Source organism: Myotis nattereri (genome assembly GCF_964212035.1).
Source record: "Myotis nattereri genome assembly, chromosome: X".
Lineage (NCBI taxonomy): Eukaryota > Metazoa > Chordata > Mammalia > Chiroptera > Vespertilionidae > Myotis > Myotis nattereri.
The window spans coordinates 29341294-29360451 of NC_138078.1; the positions used below are offsets into that span (position 1 = coordinate 29341294).

At 39.7% G+C, this 19158-nt stretch overlaps 1 protein-coding gene across 1 annotated transcript in view; it reads left to right on the forward strand.

Moving 5' to 3' along the window:
• CFAP47 (cilia and flagella associated protein 47) overlaps positions 1–19158 on the forward strand; it is a gene marked incomplete at both ends in the record, with an annotated part of 442463 nt that overhangs the window by 272971 nt on the left and 150334 nt on the right. The window contains 2 exons of the mRNA XM_081081612.1: positions 4463–4515; positions 5802–5953. Of these exons, the coding sequence (XP_080937738.1) occupies positions 4463–4515; positions 5802–5953 (205 nt within the window). The remainder of the gene's footprint in view (positions 1–4462; positions 4516–5801; positions 5954–19158) is intronic.

Genomic DNA, 19158 nt, shown 5'->3' on the forward strand with positions numbered 1-19158 from the left:
CCTATTTTTTTTCTCTAGCTTACTTTATTGTAAGAACACAGTATATAATATATATAACACAAAACATATGTTAAGCAATTATTTATGTTTTTGGGAAGGCTTTTGCTCAAAAGTATATTAGTCGTTAAGTTTTTGCGGGAGTCAAAAGTTACATATGGGTTTTCAACTGGGGGGAGGGGGGGCGGAGCTGGCATTGGCACCCTAACCACCATGTTGTTCAAGATCAACTATATAGAATAACTATTTAAAATAAAGTAGAAAAAAAAACAATGTTGCCAAGATTAATAAAAGTCAGACCAAAAGAAAATGATGCAGATGCCTATTAATGAAATGCATTCACCTTTGTCTCTGTGTAATGCTTGAGGGCATCACTCTCATTCTTTTAGATGCATTAACATCCCAAGAGGCAAGGATTTGGCCATGTTGATACCATAGGAATTTCCAATGTCAAAGTTATCAGAAACCATGAAAGGGATTGATCCAACAAGAGGATATAACTCTGGTAAACATACATGCACCCAATAGAGAATTGACAGCAATACAATCTTAGCAGGGACTTTAACACAACACTGACATCCCTGGATAGATCTTCCAGGCAAAAAAATTAAGAAAACAGTGACTCTAAATGACACACTGGATCAGATGGATTTAATTGACATTTATAGAACATTTCACCCCAAAGCTATAGAATATACATTCTTCTCAAGTGCAGTTGAGTCATTCACAAAGATAGACACCATGTTAGGGCACGAAACAAATCTCTACAAGTCCAAGAAGATTGAAATCATATCAAGCATCTTCTCAAATCACAACGACAATTAAGATAAATTAATAAAATAAAATTACTAACTTAGGAAGTGAAAAAAACCAAATGAATGATAAAACTTTATATTCCTCACACATTTTACTGTGGGAACATAATCCATCAGTATAAGCAAGAGAAGTTAAGACATTTTTATTCTAATTAAATTCAAAAGATTATCAGAAAGGATTAGGACAGGGGAGTGATTTTAGCCACACTTTAAAATTACATGAGTGATCAGCAGTGCTCAGATATGAGCACTTTGTAAATAATTTCTTACAGTAATATGACTTGCAGTTTTTTCCAACAATATTGAATTATTTATCTTTCAATCAGTTCTTACCAAGTAGCATTGCAAGCACTGTTCTCAGTACTGAAAAAATATAGCAATAAATAAATCCTAGTTCTGGTCGTCAAGGAGCCAACTATCAAGTAGAGATGGAAAAAAAATCTACACAAATGGAGGCAATTGTTTGGAAAGGAATGCATTCAGTAGTATATATAATTTAAAAAGTGCTCTGTGTGCTAATTGGCAAGGAATATCACTATCTAAATATTATAGGTATATTCCCAGGAGAGAAGGCATTTAAAGAGAATAATGAGACGTGAAACACTTTTTAAAGAACTTCTGGACACAGGAATGATAGAATGAATCTAAAAATCAATCCTTTTATATTTTCCCCATGATGCATAAAAACGTGTCTTGGACTAGATAATTTGCTATTTGATTTAGACACAACCCTGAAGACTGGCCCATGTATAGCTTCATGAAGGCTTATAATAAAGATCTTAATTCCCTACTGGGAAAGGATTCAATAAGAAGTTATTCTTGAGGCTGATATATTCATGCCCTGAATAGAATCAGTTTGATGCCATGTTGGCATTTTACTTGAAAAGAGCTGCATGTCACCACTGCAGAGGGAAAAAAGGAATATCATTCCTTCGTACCTCTTAAGTAGGTTACACTCCCTGACTTTGGCCCACTCTTCAATTACCAGAACATATTCCACTGCTTAACCTACAGTATTGTATAATTTTAGCTTCTTTCGATTTATTTCTTCCTTAATACCAAGAGTTTAAACGTGCTCTTTCTGCCATGGCTTCAGTAATAATATGAGTAGATGAGCATCTAGGAAATGGATGGTGTGAACCAAAGTGCAGGGAATAACAACAAAATGAGTTGTTTTCTCTTCTGTCTTTGGAACATCCAAGATACTGGTTTCATAAATAAGCTGAGTTTATCACTGAATTTCTAAGCTCAAGGACATTGATTAGGTAGAATAGAATGTTCCTGAGCCAGGTTATTTTATTAAATTGCTTTCTGATGTCTCTGAGTTAATCATGATTGTTAGCTTCATAAGTAAGTCAATAAAATCCTTAGATTTACATTTTTTTTCTATCCACCTTTACCATAAAGATTACAGCTAACTCAATTTTGCGGAGTTTGAGAATCTCCTTTGAGACTGGGGTACCTCTTTGATTTATTCAAAAGGCACCTTCATTAGCTATTCTCTAACTAAATAGGTAAAGGAAAGAAAAAGATGAAGCCCAAATTGCTCTGCTTTTCTATTCACTGTGAAAAAAAAATGATTCAAAGGTTAGACTTTGCAAGTATTGAACAAAATGAGGTCTGGAGATTATCTGAGGATTTTAATCAGGCATTCTACCCAGAGTTTGATTATCAAGTACATGGCAATGGAGCTCTACATTGAGAAATAAGCATTTTTTGATGTTTTTACCCATTCTTTGTATAGTCTCCTTTATAATTGCTGAAATATTAATATATTATATCTATGATAGCCTTAAAGTGTCTATCAAATACTCAAATAACATAAAATATTAAATGTTCTCTATTTTTTAAAAAATATATTACTTAAACTGCTACTCAGAATGCCTGTGAAGTAATAGCAAAGCACAGAGTAATTATAAGATGTGGTAAATAACATTATTAAGAACTAGAGGCTTGGTGCACAAAATTTGTGTGTGGGGGCGTGGTATCCCTCAGCCCAGCCTGTACCCTCTCCAATCTGGGAACCCCTTGAGGGATGTCTGACTGCCCACCAGGATCGGGACTAAACAGGCAGTCAGACATCCCACTCACAATCCAGGACTGCTGACTCCCAACTGCTCACCTGCCTGCCTGCCTGATTGCCCCCACCTGCCCTCCCCTGCGAGCCTGATCAATGCCTAACTGCTTCCCTGCCAGCCTGATCGACACCTAACTCTTCCCCTGATGGCCCGATTGCCCCTAAATGCCCTCCCCTGCCACCTGGTCACACCCAGCTGCCCTCCCCTGCAGGCCTGGTCCCTTCCAACTGCCCTCCCCTGCCGGCCTGGTCCCCCCCAACTGTCCTCCACTGTTGGCTTGGTTGTCCCCAGCTGCCCTCCCTGCAGGCCTGGTCCCCCCCAATTGCCCTCCCCTGCAGGCCTGGGTCCCTCCCAACTGCCCTCCCCTGCAGGCCTGGTTGCCCCCAACTGCCCTGCCCTGCTGGCCTGATTGCCCACAACTGCCCTGCCCTGCTGGCCATCTTGTGGTGGCCATCTTGTGTCCACATGGGGGTGGCCATCTTGTGTGTTGGAGTGATGGTCAATTTGCATATTACCTCTTTATTTGATAGGATGTGGTGCAGCCTAGCTGCCATTGCTCAGTGGTTGAGGGTCGACCTATGAACCAGGAGATCACGGTTCGATTCCCAGTCAAGGCACATACCCAGGTTGCAGGCTTGATCCCCAGTGTGGGGTGTGCAGGAGGCAGCTGATCCATGATTCTCTTTCATTGATGTTTCTATCTCTCTCCTTCTTCCTTTCTCTCTGAATTACATAAAAACATAATTTTTAAAAAGTATGTGGTGCAAAGAAAAAGCATTTGAGAAATGGTATGGATATGGTTAGAAGAACTTTACTTAGAAATAGTCAATATATTTTTACAGTATCAAATTTAGGCAAAAGCAGACGATAACATGAGAAATAATGTTTGTTTTATATTCTCAGAAAAAAAATTCAGGCAAAGACTATCTGAGAGTCCAGATACTAATTAACAGCTTATTGAGAGAATTAATCATGAATACTAGCAGAAGAGCAATTTGGGGAAAATTGATGGGTTCTGGAAGAATGGAACATTTCAAGGGAGGCAGTTGCCTCAGGCTGTGATCTGCTAATTAATTTTCAGAAATTCAAGCGGAGATTAAATAGCTGCCCATGTCTACTTCTTCTTTTATTGAGAAAGAAGCAAATGTGGGAGCGATAAGCTAAGGGAAGAGAATTTCTCAAGATATCAAGTTCTAGAACCACCTTTGGAGAGAGTACCTATATATTTAGGAGTTGAAATCACTTACTTTTGAGACTTAGGATTTGGGTTATTATTATTATTATCATCAAATATTTACTTCTCTACAGTGTTTAAAATTAAAAAGGAATTGTTTTTTATCAAATTTTTAAAAATAGTGGTGATTGTTAGTCTCCTTTTGGCATTTGTCTTATTTTTAAAATTTTTAAAACAATATAAATGTTAAAATGATACATGAAAGAAATCTGTGGTCTTTGCACATCATATCGTATGTAGCCTTAGTTTTAGGGATCTGTAAGATTAAATTAAAATAGATAATTGTTTTTGAGTTTTGTTTGTGTTATTGATGGTGTTTTTCTATTCCGTTATGACAGTGATTCTGAGACTGACAGTGAACAGGATACTGCCCCCAAAACCTTAAAAACCTGTGAGTACCTCAAATTAAAACATTGGTTTCATGTATTATTCTTATTTTATGTACAGAACATACTATGAATTGAAACTATAGACAGAATGGCAAGCCCTGAGGATTGCAGGCTGAATGGGAACCCAAAATGTTGGTCCTCAGCCCTTTTATGATCCTTTGGTGAACTCTGCCCAAATCTTTTCCTTTCACTGCTGGGTTTCCTCACCCTTACAATGAATGTATTTAGATAAATGATCTTTATGTTTCCTTTGGCTAATTCTGAACTGCTTAAGTCTATTTAGGTGACAGGTATCACCATGTTTAAAATTACTATAAGGTGAACACTGATTACTTTGTTTTATGAAATAACTGTAGAAAATTTAGAAAATTTGGATAGAATGGCAGGAAAACAGATATAGGAATGTTCTGGTTATCAATAACTACAGATAAACCACTCCAAATGTAGTGGCATTAAACAATGAAAATGTAATGTGGTTAGTATTTCTCACATTTCTGAGGTGACTGGCCTCAGCTAACGAGACTCTTACAATTGAGGTCAGATCGAGGCTGGGGCTTGAGTCATTCCAAAGGTTTCCTCACTCACATGTCTGGTGACTAATGCCTTTCGTCTGGTACCTCAGGTGGGGCTATTGACTTGGACACTTATATTTGGCCTCTCCATGTGGCCTAGGCTTCCTCACAGGATAACAACTTGATTCTAACAGCAAGAGAACCAAGAAAGAGAGAGAATTAAGAAGAAGGTATATTACATTTTCTGATCTGATGTCAGGAGTCACACTGCTTGACTTTTGCTACATTCTAGCATACTGTTCGTTGGAACCAAATCACTAAAACTGGCCTACCATATCACCGCATTCAAGGAAATGTGGAAGAATGTGTGGACATGTTTTAAAACCAACAGTTCAAGTTTTCTACTACTTCCTGTAATGTGAACCATTACATAGTCCTCCAAAATTGTAAAGATTCTTTGATGATCACTTTGGTGATGATAATTGTATATCAAGCTGATTTTAAACACTAGTGAGGTTCCCTTTGGAAAGAAATTATTTATTAAGCATTTTTAATACTGCATCATAATTATACATTTTATATTAGATCAGGCTTGTGCTAGGGTCACCGGTACTTTTATTAACAAATATATGTATTATCTTCTAAATTTGTGTGCTAATGCTTGAAACATTTTTGTGATGCATCTGAAAGCTTTACTCACTAATTGAAACAGCTGCTTTATTTGAATGACACTTATGCAATGTTATGTAAACAAACCCTGCTTCATGTTTTGGCAGCAATTAGGTCCAGTTTCATCAGAGAGTTCTTCTGCCCATCACCGACTCTTCACCTGAAAGCAGGACCAAAAGGGACTTCAAGCCTGGAGCTCGTGTTTGTTCCCTTTGACATGCAGATACGCTACTGCATCATTATCCTTAGCAACAAAATGGTGAGGACAAAACTGTGGTGTACACTTGCATCTTGGCCTGACACTCTGATGGAATAATTAGTACAGGGGACTTGATGACAGCTGAAGACTTTAGAAATGTAGATAACGATCTCAGTCCTCTAGTAGCTAAACAAAGGGCTTACCCTCAAGAATATGCAGAGTTACATTAGTGGTGGGTACATTCTATAATGGCTGCCTAAGGAAGTTCCATGGAAGCAGTGTGAAAGCATGCCTAACCTTGCTGTGGCCCTATCTGTATTGATCTATTGTTGCATAACAAATTTCCAAATACGGAGAGGGTTAAAACAATACAAATGTATTATGTCACATTTTTAATGGATCAGAGGTCCAGATATGACCTAGATGGGTCCTCTGCTTAAGGCAGTGGTTCTCAACCTGTGGGTCGCGACCCTTTTGGGGGTCGAACGACCCTTTCACCTAAATACATCCTGCATATCAGATATTTACATTACGATTCATAACAGTAGCAAAATTACAGTTATGAAGTAGCAATGAAAATAACTTTATGGTTGGGGATCACCACAACATGAGGAACTGTATTAAAGGGTCGCGGCATTAGGAAGGTTGAGAACCACTGGCTTAAGGCCTATCAAGTTTTCAATAAGGCATTGACTAGTCCTGGGTTCTCCACAGAGGTTCATTTGAGAAAGGAGCTGCTTCCAATTTCTCCCAAGTTGGCAGAATTCATTTCCTAGTGGCTCAGGGATTCATATGTCTTGCTTCTTTAAAGACAGCAAAGGAGAGGTACCAAGAGAGGGAATGAAAAAAGGGAGGGAGGGAGGGAGGGAGGGTGGGAGGGAGGGAGATTGATTATCTCTAGAGGAAAGTTCTATGCCATTATTCCTTTTCAGAAAGACACTACCATCTGTTAACCTGAGGAGAAAACTTATAACCTATAACCCCCAGGATATAGTCCCATATGTATAACTTATATATCAGTTATATACTATATTGAATGTATATATAATGAAATAATGGTAATTAGAAAAAGGTATTATATTTACCTGGTGTCTATAGGATTATTTACATGTGAAAAATAATATGGCCTGTGAAATATGTATAGTTTGTTTTATACTTAAAATTACCATTTTTGAAGAAACTACTATTTTATGGTGATGCTAAGACTTGTTTTTTATTCACTTCAAAGGAGTTCAGGATATAACTGAATTCCTCTGTATTAAAGTTTGTGAAAAATAGTAGTTTGTTCAAATGCTTCAAAATTCCTTTTTAATATAAATTTGTAATATATTCCTATAAAAATGCTAGGGTTAATTCTCAATAGCATAGGAAGGATGTTGATTTTATTTTTTAGACTATTGGAATATTAGTATTTGCTTCCATAAATTTTATCTAAATAGAATTATACTTGGCATCTCATGTGTATTAAAACGTGACTTTTGATTACACATTATTTGCCCTTGTCAGAAAAAATATTAAGATAAATAATTATAAAGTTATATTGCTGTGAATTGAGAAATAATGCCCCTAATGTAATTGATTGCATTGAATTACATTTACTTATGTAAAAACACATCTATTACTTTACACATTCAAATTTATTTCTAATTATATTGAAAAGTGCAGTTACATACTTAAATAATCAAATATCTAAGTCCACCTTGTTAGCTCCTGTTCTTATTAAATGTGTAATACTGCTTTGCCCTTAAGAACCACCTGTTGAAAACTGGGAAGTAATTAGGCCTCAATTTGACAGCTTTCCATGTGTAAAACAGAAACATTTCTACTAACACTACTATCAAGGAAAAGCCATTTGTTTTACTTTGGCTGTTTCATTCACACTTACATATTAAAAAAATGAAATGAATTGTATAACAGGTGTTTGAAAGAAAGAATTTTATAAAACTTCCAATTAGTGTTCATGAATTTCTTACCTTAAGGGAAAACCTACAAAAGCCGTAAAAAACCATGCTTTCAAGTGCCAAAAATCCAAAGAAATGTCTGTTCTGTGTGGCTGGGTAGATTAAATCATGACCCACCTAGTCCCTGAGAAATTGGATCTGTTGGGAAGAGTGGCTGGCAGACCCCCATACAAGGCACGCAAACACTGCAAAGCACAAAGCAATGTCTTGACACAACACTGTGACTCTTTCACTGTAGTGCCCATGTGAATGAATGTCTGCTCTGTGTAGTCCTAGGTTTCCAAATGCGAAATCACTTGGCATTGCTGGGAACATCCATGTAAGGGAGGCAGTGGCATCTGGCAGGGATCCTTAACATGGGGCCTGGGTTGAGAGTGAGTTCCAGTTGTGGTCACTTGCTGTGGCCTAACTAGCCTTCTCCTACCAACCCATGAGCCTTTTTATTGACCCCAGCTGGACTCCTTCTTTCCTCTTGTAGATTAATCTTCCAGTCCTTTATTGCCCTTTCTATCTACAAAATATCAGAATAACTCGAAACCAATGTCCATATATTGATGACCTGAGGAAGCCAAGATGGGAATTTGCATCTCTGAGCAACTTTTGCAAATTAACCCAGTCCCACACTAGGTTCCCAAGTACCAAAGAGAATTTCAGCCTTGCAAGTCAAATAAAAAGTTGGAAAGGACACGGGTTTCCACTCACAGGTATAGAACCCTGCAAGGCCTTCTTTTTGATTCATAATCTACAAGAATTTAGTCTAAGGCTATATCATATTAGCTGTTAAATATATTGTATGTCACTCTGACCATTACCTTTATATCTGCGTAGGTAAGTGGAAATACTCATCTGACTTCTTGCACTATCACTCATTTCATTCTCCCTGTCTATTATGTACGTTTTTAGAAGATGCTTGATATGATTTCAGTCTTCTTGAACTTGTAGGGACTTGTTTTGTGTCCTAACATGTGGTCTATCTTTGGGAATGACCCATGTGCACTTGAGAAGTTGTATATTCTGCAGCTTTGGGGTGAAATGTTCTGTAAATGTCAATTAAATCCATCTGATCCAGTGTGTCATTTAGAGCCTCTGTTTCCTTATTAATTTTTTGGCTGGAAGATCTATCCAGGGAAGTAAACAAGGTGTTAAAGCCCCCTACTATGACTCTATTCCTGCTGCTCTTTCCCTTAAGGTCCTCTAGAAGTATTATTTATATATATATATATATATATATATATATATATATATATATATATATAGCTAAGTGACCGGCCAACCGGCAACCAGCCAGTAGGTATGATGTGCATTGACCACCAGGGGACAGATGCTCAACGCAGGAGCTGCCGAGTGACAGCAACTTTGCAGAGTGCCCTCTCTCACTCCGGGACCCCTTGGAGGATGTCGGACTGCCAGTTTTGGCCTGATCCCCGCAGGCTAGGCTGAGGGACCCCACCTGCCAGAAGGACCCCGCTCACTCCTCAGATGCCCTTTGAGCCCCAGTGCCACCCCAGGTGTGGCTGGCTGGGGTGGGACCACAGAAGGTTGGCTCTAGGGCATGTCTAGTTTGTCTCGCCCAGTCCTGCCCCGCTGGTCACCTTCTAACTAATTTCCTTTCAATGTACACAAATCTGTGCACCAGGCCTCTAGTATATATATATAACGAGGCCTGGTGCACAAAATTCGTGCACTGGGGGCAGGTCCCCTCAGCCCAGTCTGCACCCTCTCCAATCTGGGACATCCCTCTCACAATCCAGGACCGCTGGCTTCTAACTGCTCACCTGCCTGCCTGCCTGATCGCCCCTAACTGCCTTTGCCTGCTGGCCTGATCGCCCCTAACTGCCCCCCCCCCCACTGGCCTGGTCACCCGCAACTGCGCCCCACCCCCACTGGCCTAGTTGCCCCTAACTGCCTACCCCACCAGCATGGTCACCCCTTACTGCCCCCCTGACAGCCTGGTCACCCCCCACAACCCCTCTCTGCCAGCCTGGTGTCCCTTAACTGTCCCCCTTGCCAGCCTAGTCACCCCTTACTGCCACCCCCCTGCTAACCTGGTTGACCCCAGCTTCTCCCCCTGCCAGCCTGGTTGCCCCCAACTGCTCCCCCCTGCTGGCCCGGTCACCCATTACTGGCCCCCCTGCACAGCTAGTCACCCCCAGCTGCCCTGCTGCTGGCCTGGTTGCCCCCAACTGCCCCCCCCTACTGGCTGGGTTGCCGCCAACTGCACCCCCTGCCGGCCTGGTCGCCCCTTGCTGACCTCCTCTGCCGGCCTGGTCGTCCCTCAGTGCCCCCTGTGCCGGCCTGTTTGCCCCATGTAGCCTGCTGTTTGGTCATTTGGTCACCCCTCACTGCCCTCCCTGCTGTCCTGGTTGCCCCACGCAGCCTGCTGCTCAGTCATTTGGTCATCCCTCATTAACCTCCTGCTGGCCTGGTCACCCCACACAGCCTGCTGCTCAGTCATTTGGTTGTCCCTCACTAACCCCGTGCCGGCTTTATCACCCCACTCAGCCTGTTTGGTCATCTGTTCAGTTGTTTTGGATGTGACGACCTCTGGCTCTTTATATATATATAGATTAGGTGCCCCTATTTTGGGTGCATATATGTTTACCAAGGTTATATCCTCTTGTTGGATCAATCCCTTTAGTATTATGTAGTGACTTTTATTGTCTCTTGTGATGGCCTTCATATTTAAGTCTGTTTTGTCAGCTATGAGTATTTTCCCCAGCTTCTTTTCATTTCCATTTGCATGGAACATTTTTTCTATCACTTCACTCTCATCCTGTGTGAGTCTTTTGTTTTGAGGTGGGTCTCTTATAGATAGCATATAATTGGGTCATGTATTAACTACCCTATGTCTTTTAATTGGAGCATTTAATCCATTTACACTTGAGGTTATTATTGATAGGTACTTATTTATTGCCATTTTAATGCTCAATGCCTATGTTTTTCTCTCTCCTTATTCTTCTCGTTACAGCAGTCCCTTTAGCATTCTTGGAGTGTTGGTTTGGTGGTGATAAACTTATTTAGCCTTTTTTTTTGTCTGGGAAGCTCTTTATTTCACATCTATTTTGAATGATAGCCTTGTTGGATATAGTAGTCTTGGTTTCAGATCCTTGCTTTTCATTACCTTGAATATTTCATGACATTCCCTTCTGGCCTGTAGAGTTTCTGTTAAGAAATCAGCTGGCAGCCTTTTGGAAGCTCTTTAGTAGGTAACAGTTTGCTTTTCTCTTGCTGCCTTTAAGATTCTCTCTTTGTCTTTAATTTTTGGCATTTTAATTATGATGTGTCTGAGCATGGGCCTGTTTGGGTTCTTCTTTTTTGGGACTCACTGTGATTCCATACTTGTGTAACTTTTTCCATCACCAGGTTAGGGAAGTTTTCTGCCATTATTTCTTCAAACACATTCTCTATTTATTGCTCACTCTCTTACACTTCTGGCACTTCTATGATGCGAATATTGTTACGTTTCATGTTGTCCATAGCTTCCTTAAGCTGTCCTGTTTTTGTTTTGGTTTTTTCTTTTTGGTTCTCTGAATGAGTGATTTTTTTTCTACCCTGTCTTCAGTTCATTAATGCAATGCTCAGTTTCTTCTAATCTGCAGTGCATCCCTTCCACTGTGTTCTTTATTCATGCTATGTCATTCTTCATAGTTACTATATCTTTTCTCATGCTGTTGAGCATCTTTTCCATTCATTATTCTGAAATCTGTGTCTGATAAATTTCTTATCTTCATTTTTAGCTCTTCTAGATAATTCTGTTGTTCTTTGATCTGGGCCTTGATTTTTTGTCTCTCCATTTTGGCTGCCTCTTTGGGTTTATGTCTGTGTATTAGGTAGATCTGCTACGAGTCTCAGTCTCTAGTGCAGGACAGTATCAGATGCTGTATGTGACTGGCCCTGAGTACCCTGTTTCAAGCTTTCAGCAATCCACAACTTGTGGATCCATCTGCTGGTGCTGGGTGCCTTTGGAAAGGATCAAAATGTGCACCAGGGTCTGCTTTTGCTATCCCTGGGGTCCAGAATAGATCAGGCAAAGACTCAAGACCTCCAGAAACCTTCCTCTTCCTGTAGTACCATTGACACTCATTTTTAAAAATATATATTTTTATTGATTCCAGAGAGGAAGTGAAAGGGGGGATGAGATAGAAATATCAATGATGAGAAAGAATCATTCATTGTCTGCCTCATGCACGCCTCCTACTGCAGATAGAGACCACAACCCAGGCATCTGTACTTGACTGGAATTGAACTCGAGGCCCTTCAGTCTGCAGGCTGACACTCTATCCACTGAGCCAAACTGGCTATGGCGATGCTCAGTTTTGATTAGCCTCACGGTATTGACCACAGGTTGGGGCAACTGCCTTTCCCCCAGGCAAAACTGCCTGGATATCAAAGGTTGACTGGAGAAAGATGTCCTCTGCAGTGTGAGGAAATTACTCAACATAGGAAACCAGAGAAGCTGCCCTCCGCGTTCTAACCCCAGAGCCCCAAAACTTGGCTTCTGCTCACACAACTCCATTCCACTCTCTCTCCCTCTATCGGAGGCCAAGGTGAGTAGCTGCATATGAAATTTTGTGTGTTGGCCCTTCAAAAAAGTGCCTGCCTTTCCAGCCATGTCTCATTGGCAGACATCAACCTTGCTGCTTTTCAGAGCCAAATGCTATGTGGGCACCATTCTCAGTTCTGGTGCTCTGGGCTAGGGAACCCAGCTTGGCGCATAGACATCAGGGTTCTCAATGTGAACTCCCCACACCTGGGTAATCTGGAAATTCAGCTCATCACTGTGAGAGCCTATCCAGCCCTTTCCTTCTTCTGTACTTCTTACCAGTCTCTATGCAGGCTCCACTTTCCATTTTTGGTTATCAGGATTTTCTCCTGCTAGTCTTCAGTTGATTTTTCAGGGTGGTTTTTCTGTATTTTAATTGTATTTCTAATTTGGTCCTGTCAGTGTAGCTTCCACTTATTCCACCACCATTTTGGAATCTATTATGTATGTTTTTGAATATTCTACAATAAATTTTCAACTTTGTTCAATCATAATTAATATACAGAGTTTAATAATACTAATTTTTGCTTATTTTTATTGAATGCAAAGGCAAAAACAAATTATTTTATGCTAAAATCTGTATGTAATTTTACATTTACGCCAACCATCTTCAGTTTTATGAAAGCTATATCTATAGCTGGAGGGGACTGAGTATTATTTGAGGGTGGTTTATGTTATTCTTCATGCTTTTTAACAGCAAGCCATATTTCATTTGCCTTCATCAAGATGTCCTTTGCAAGACATAATCTCTCCTTGTGTTCATTGTGTCCTATTTAGTGGAACATGTCCACTCATTTCTCCATCACAACTTATGACCATTTCTTGAATAGAGGCCAGAGTGCATTTCTATTCGATAGAAGAGGCAAGGGTAGTTGATTAGTAGAAAGTTTGCTCACAGAGGATGAGTAGAAATTTTCCAGTAAAACAGAGTTTGGGCAGGAGAGAAGTGTGCTCAGAAAATTCTAAGAAGATGAGGCAAAACAGCTAAGCATGAAATTCATGGACACTTGAATTGCCAATTCTGTGAATAGTTTGTTGGAAATGACAGAAAATGAGTTGGATGAATAAGTCAGGTTGATAAAGAGGGACGAGGCTGTGAATTTAAAATTAAATAATTTAAGTTTATCAGTATTATTGAAAGCAGTAAGGTATTGAGCATAGGCATGTTCTAATTTCATCTTTGTTTTAGAAAGCATCTCTGGAGTTTAAACAGTAGATTAAGAGTTGGAAATAGAAACTGGAGACTGAGACTGGCTAGGATATTTGCAATCTGTACTGCTCTCTGCTCTTCTCTGCTTTTCATTTACTAACAGTGAAGACAGAAAAGGATGTAAAGGGGAATATCGATATAAAGATTAATCTTTTACAGAAATATTTATATTTAAAATTACTTTATATGTCCCCTTTTTTTCCCTAATGATCAATTGTATTGACAGTTTGAGTGCTGTTCATACTTGATGAACATCAAATTTTCATTTACTTGCAGAACAAATTGGTGGCAAAAATTTGAATAGAATCTTTTGAAAAAAATGTGATGACAAAGGAGAAGCGAGATTGTTAATTTCATTGCCAAGATGACTTCTAGGCCCAGCTTCCTCTTATTGGATGAGGTGTTTTCCTATAACATATTATATATTTTTATTAAATAATTAGCTCATATTTTATGCCATATATATATATATATATATATATATATATATATCCTATCTAATAATAGACAAACATGGTAATTAACCATACCTCTGACACGCTTCCCATTGGCTAATCAGGGTGATATGCAAATTAACTGCCAACTAAGATGGCTGCCGGCAGCCAGGCAGCGGAAGCGAACAGGAGGCTTGATGGAGGAAGCCAAGGTTCCCTGCCTGCCACTGCCGGCCTCTGAGCTGCACTCTAAGAAACAATGTTGCAATTATAGAAGCTAAACAAACCCCAGAAACCTGCTTTCAGCCAGCCGGGCCTCAGAGCTGGAGCTGCAACAGTGTTTCAATTATAGAAGCCAAACAAACCCAGATACCTGCTTTCAGCAGCCGAGGTCTCAGAGCTGGAGCCAAGCCTCAGAGCTAAAGCTAGCTCTCAGTTCCAGTGACAGCCATAAAAGGTAAATAAATCCCAGAATAAAAAGAAAAAAAGAAGAGGTTGGGAGCTTCAGTCACCCGCCAGCCTGAAAACGGCCCTCAGCCCCTCACCCAGACTGGCCAGGCACCTCAGTGGGGACCCCCACCCTGAAGGGGGTGTGACCAGATGCAAACAGCCATCATCCCCTCATCCAGGCTGGCCAGGCACCCAAGTGGGACCCCCATCCTGATCCGGGACACTCTTCAGGGCAAACCAGCCGGCCCCCACCCGTGCACCAGGCCTCTATCCTATATAGTAAAAGGGTAATATGCAAACTGACCCAAACAGCAGAATGACTGGGATTGACTGGTCACTATGACACACACTGACCACCAGGGGGCAGACACTCAATGCAGGAGCTGCCCTCTGGTGGTCAGGGCGCTCTCACATGGGAGGAGCTCTGCTCAGCCACAAGCCAGGCTGATGGCTGCCGGTACAGCGGTGGTGGTGGGAGCCTCTCCTGCCTCCTCAGCAGTGCTAAGGATGTCCAACTGCAGTTTAGGCCTGCTCCCCGCTGGCAAGTGGACATCCCCTGAGGGCTGCCGGGCTGCCAGAGGGATGTCTGATTGCCATCTTAGGCCCAATCCCCCGAGGAGCGGGCCTAAGCCAGCAGGTGGTCATCCCCTGAGGGGTCCCAGACTGCGAGAGGGCACAGGCCGGGCTGAGGGACCCCCCTCTTCCCCAAGTACACAAATTTTTGTGTGCACCGGGCCTCTAGTGTATATATATATATATATATATATATATGGCCTTCTCAACATGTTTGTGGAATGATCTCTCAGGAATGCAATTAAGATTGTGTTAAAATATTATTAAGAATGTTAAACTTTTAGTGTAGGCATACACATCTTTTTATACTGAGTCTCCCAGCTCAATCATTCTATGAAAAATAGTATTTTAAAAGAACAGTGATTATTCTTGTTAGTCAATTTTATATTATAAATAGGGGCCTGGTGCACAAAATTCGTGCACAAGATGGGGGGGGGGTAAGTACCCTCAGCCCAATGTGCACTCTCTGTCACGTTCCAGGACCCTGGCCGCTCTGGGCCTAGGCACAGACCTACAGGCTCGGGGTGGACTGGCTTCCGAGAACCTCCGCCAGTGCCGATGCACACACTCCGGTGGGGTGAGAGCTTCCCCTGTGTTGCCATGGCAATGCGGGGAAGCTTCAGGCCCCGCTCCCGGCTTCCGTGCGCACCGCCACAACCCCGGCTCCCTGGTGTCCATGCGCACCACCCTGACCCTGGCTCCCCAGTTCCCGTGCGCACTGCTCCACCCACGGCTCCTTGGCATGCGCGTGCACCCCCCCACCTCCGGCTCCCCGGCACCTGCGCACATGCAAGCGGCCACAGGGCGGGAACTTCCAGCCCTGACCCCATCTCCCTGGCGCCTGAGCACACGCTCCCACCCTGACCCTGGCTCCCTGGTTCCTGTGTATGCAAATTAACCCGCCATCTTTGTCGGGTTAATTTGCATACCCACTTCTCATTGGTTGGTGGCTTGTGGGCTTCACAGAGTGATGGTTAATTTGCATGTTTCTCTTTCATATAGAGAGATTATGGCAGAATCAAATAGTTATCTACAATGATTAGTGATCCTTCTCTAGTGCATGGAATTTAACATTTTAGAATTTTAGCTTAGCTCTCACATGCCTGTTTCATCATCAAAATAATATAATATTTTTTAGCTAATTCAAATATATAAATTATACAACCTAGTAATATCTAGGCCCAAGATTTAAAAAGTAGAATTTAAGAACTATGGAACAATATAGTGATTTTATGTTCTAAATCCTTTAATTTTTTTTTTTTTAAGATTGAGGTTATTTGTATCTGGAGGCCATCCATGACCTGCCCAAGGTTACCCAGCTAATTAGTGGCAAAGCTGGAATTAAAACTTGCCTTCCAATTCAGTTTTTGTGTTTTTCCTTTCTGAGTCATTAAGCTGGTCTTATAACATTGCATACAACTTTTATTTGAGGACTTTATTTAACTAAATGCACATAAAGAACAATGTCTTTTGTGAGGGTATCTTACAATTGGCCATGGGCGGTGACATCTTTCTGGAAAATATAGCGATAGAACTTCCAGTCTCCTGGTTGAACTCCCGCAAGGACACCTTGCCTATTAGCCTTTTATATAGATAAATCTAAGTAAACATGCCAGCTGGTAAATATCAATTGAGAGCAGAAAGGAAATATAACAGGTGACTAGTAGAATAGCTCACATTGGCAAGTGTCTGTTTTTTGTCAGACAATTTCATTTCTCTTGTCACAGCCTCCAGACTTGGAAGGTAAGGGGCTTTCTACTTTAAAAGTGTTGTTGCATTTGTAGTTCTTTCCTGGTCTGGTTTTATTTCAAGAAAAGTAGAGGGAACTAATTTGATATTTCTACATATTATGTTCCTGAATGATTTCCCGACATAGGCAAAACATGCATTATTTTCAATTACATTAAGTTTTTTTTAATAAAAAGAATATATTCAAAGTGAACAAGTTAGACAAAATAATTTTTTGTAATATGTGAATTTAAATGGGATTGAATGGATTCTTACTTACTGATATTTCCATTAGCTAATCATAAACTAGGAAGCTGTTTAAAATTTATGTTTAAGAAAAATATTCTGGCAAATAGCAGTTACTTTCTTTTGTACCAACCCTCATGGGTTGGTATTTATTTTCATGGAGTAGACAAGCTATAGATCAGGTTTCAAAAAAAACATGCAATTATGATAACTATACTCCCTGAGTCTTATTTCTTATGAATATATTGGGTAAAACAACTGATTTTTAGATAATGATAAGGATGAGTAAAAGTTAAAATTAAAGTAAATATTAGTATATTGCTTTTCCCAGTCTCTGTTGACATGCATTTGTACTATATTTGAATTATCATTGAAAACTTTACATCAGTATTGATCACTCACTTGTATTTGCAGTAACATATGCACAAACAAAACATAGTTCACATTGCTAGCTTGGGTTTATATTTGCAAATTACGTGGCTGTTCAAGAAAAATTACTATGTGAAAATTATATATAATGTATTCATTGTAACCAAGAGTGCACAGATTTAAATGCTGAACAATCTAAAACATTGAAAGTTTTTCATACTCCTTTTATTAGCGTGAATTGAAGATAATTTTGAATTATAAACTATAAAATTCCATAGGACATTATCATATGAAAGTAGATGGTGAAATTAATTTTATTATAAATTAATCTCAATTGTAAGGGATAATGAAGCTATAAATAAATTGACTATACAATTAGAAATATTTATCCTTTTGTTTCTAAATTAATTGTTAATTTTCCCATTTTACTTGTTACATATGATTTTTATAATATTTTGGAATATGTATTTTTATTCTGTGATGAATTTCCTTTAAGTTATTTACATGCACTGCTTTTTCAAAGATATCTTTGGAGTAGTCTCTCAAGCATTGTTTTAAGATTATGGGACAGCTCAAGCTAGTTACCATCCCAGCTTCATAGCTAGGTTTATTTCCTTTTGCTTTCATAGTGGTTAGTTGCATGCCTATCACACGTCCATTCTGGTACTAGATTCTCCATTGTGTGGTTTAAACCTAAATTTGCCAGTCCTTGTTTTCATTGATTCTCTCAAATTTTGGGTCAACCCTAAATCTTTTGAGTTAGAACTGCATTTTCTTAATATCCTGAGGTGATTTATATATCCCTGAAGGTTTTGGTAGCCTGCTTTCTGAAAATGGTCCTACTCCATTTAAATGAATCCCTTAAGTGCCTGGTGAGTGCCAAGCAAAGGCTTAGATTCCTAATTAATGTGTTACCTCCTGTCATCCTCACTACATCTTTAGGTAGTATCATCCTACTTCTTGAGACATAAGCATTTTTTTTTTAAAAAAAGACTTTATTATGGAAAATATAAGGTACACAGTTGTAGAAATAAAACTATAACAAATCCTCCATGGTATCTTTGCTCAACTTCAACAGTGCATGGAAAATATGTTTCATGATTATAATGAAGTATCAGTCATCACATCATTTTATTTACAAATAAATCAAGAATTGTCTATATAACAACAACAATAAGAATTTCCCTGTAATCATGATACCATTACTACTAAAGATATTATAATTTTTTTTCTTAACAGCATCAAACATCCAGGCATTGCTCATATTTTCCTGATTGCCTCATGATTGTATGCATCATTGTTGTTTTGTCATTTTATTTTAAATTTCTTTGTTTGAATTATAGGGGAGGAAAAATAATTTTTCTTCTACCCTTCTGAGTTCTTCGCTGTTGACCCCTATCCCATAATAATAAAAATAACAGGAGAAAAATAAACAGAAGTTTACTAAGATGTATACTTCATGTATACATGGGAGTTACCCAGGAATACTGAGTGACTTCCCCAAGGTTACTTAGAATTCAAGCTTAAATATCATCTTATTAGGGAAAGTGGAGAGGGGATGTCGGCCACTTAGAAGAGTAAATTATTTTTAGGTAACATGAATAGGACTTTAGAATAATAGATGGGAGATATGATAGTTTGTGCAAAGTTTGTCCAGGTGCAGTGTCAACTTCTAGTCTCTACTCCTGTGAAAAGAGTGAATCTTCTTTGGATTTATGACAATTGAGTTCCTTTTGGAGGATCTGTCTCTA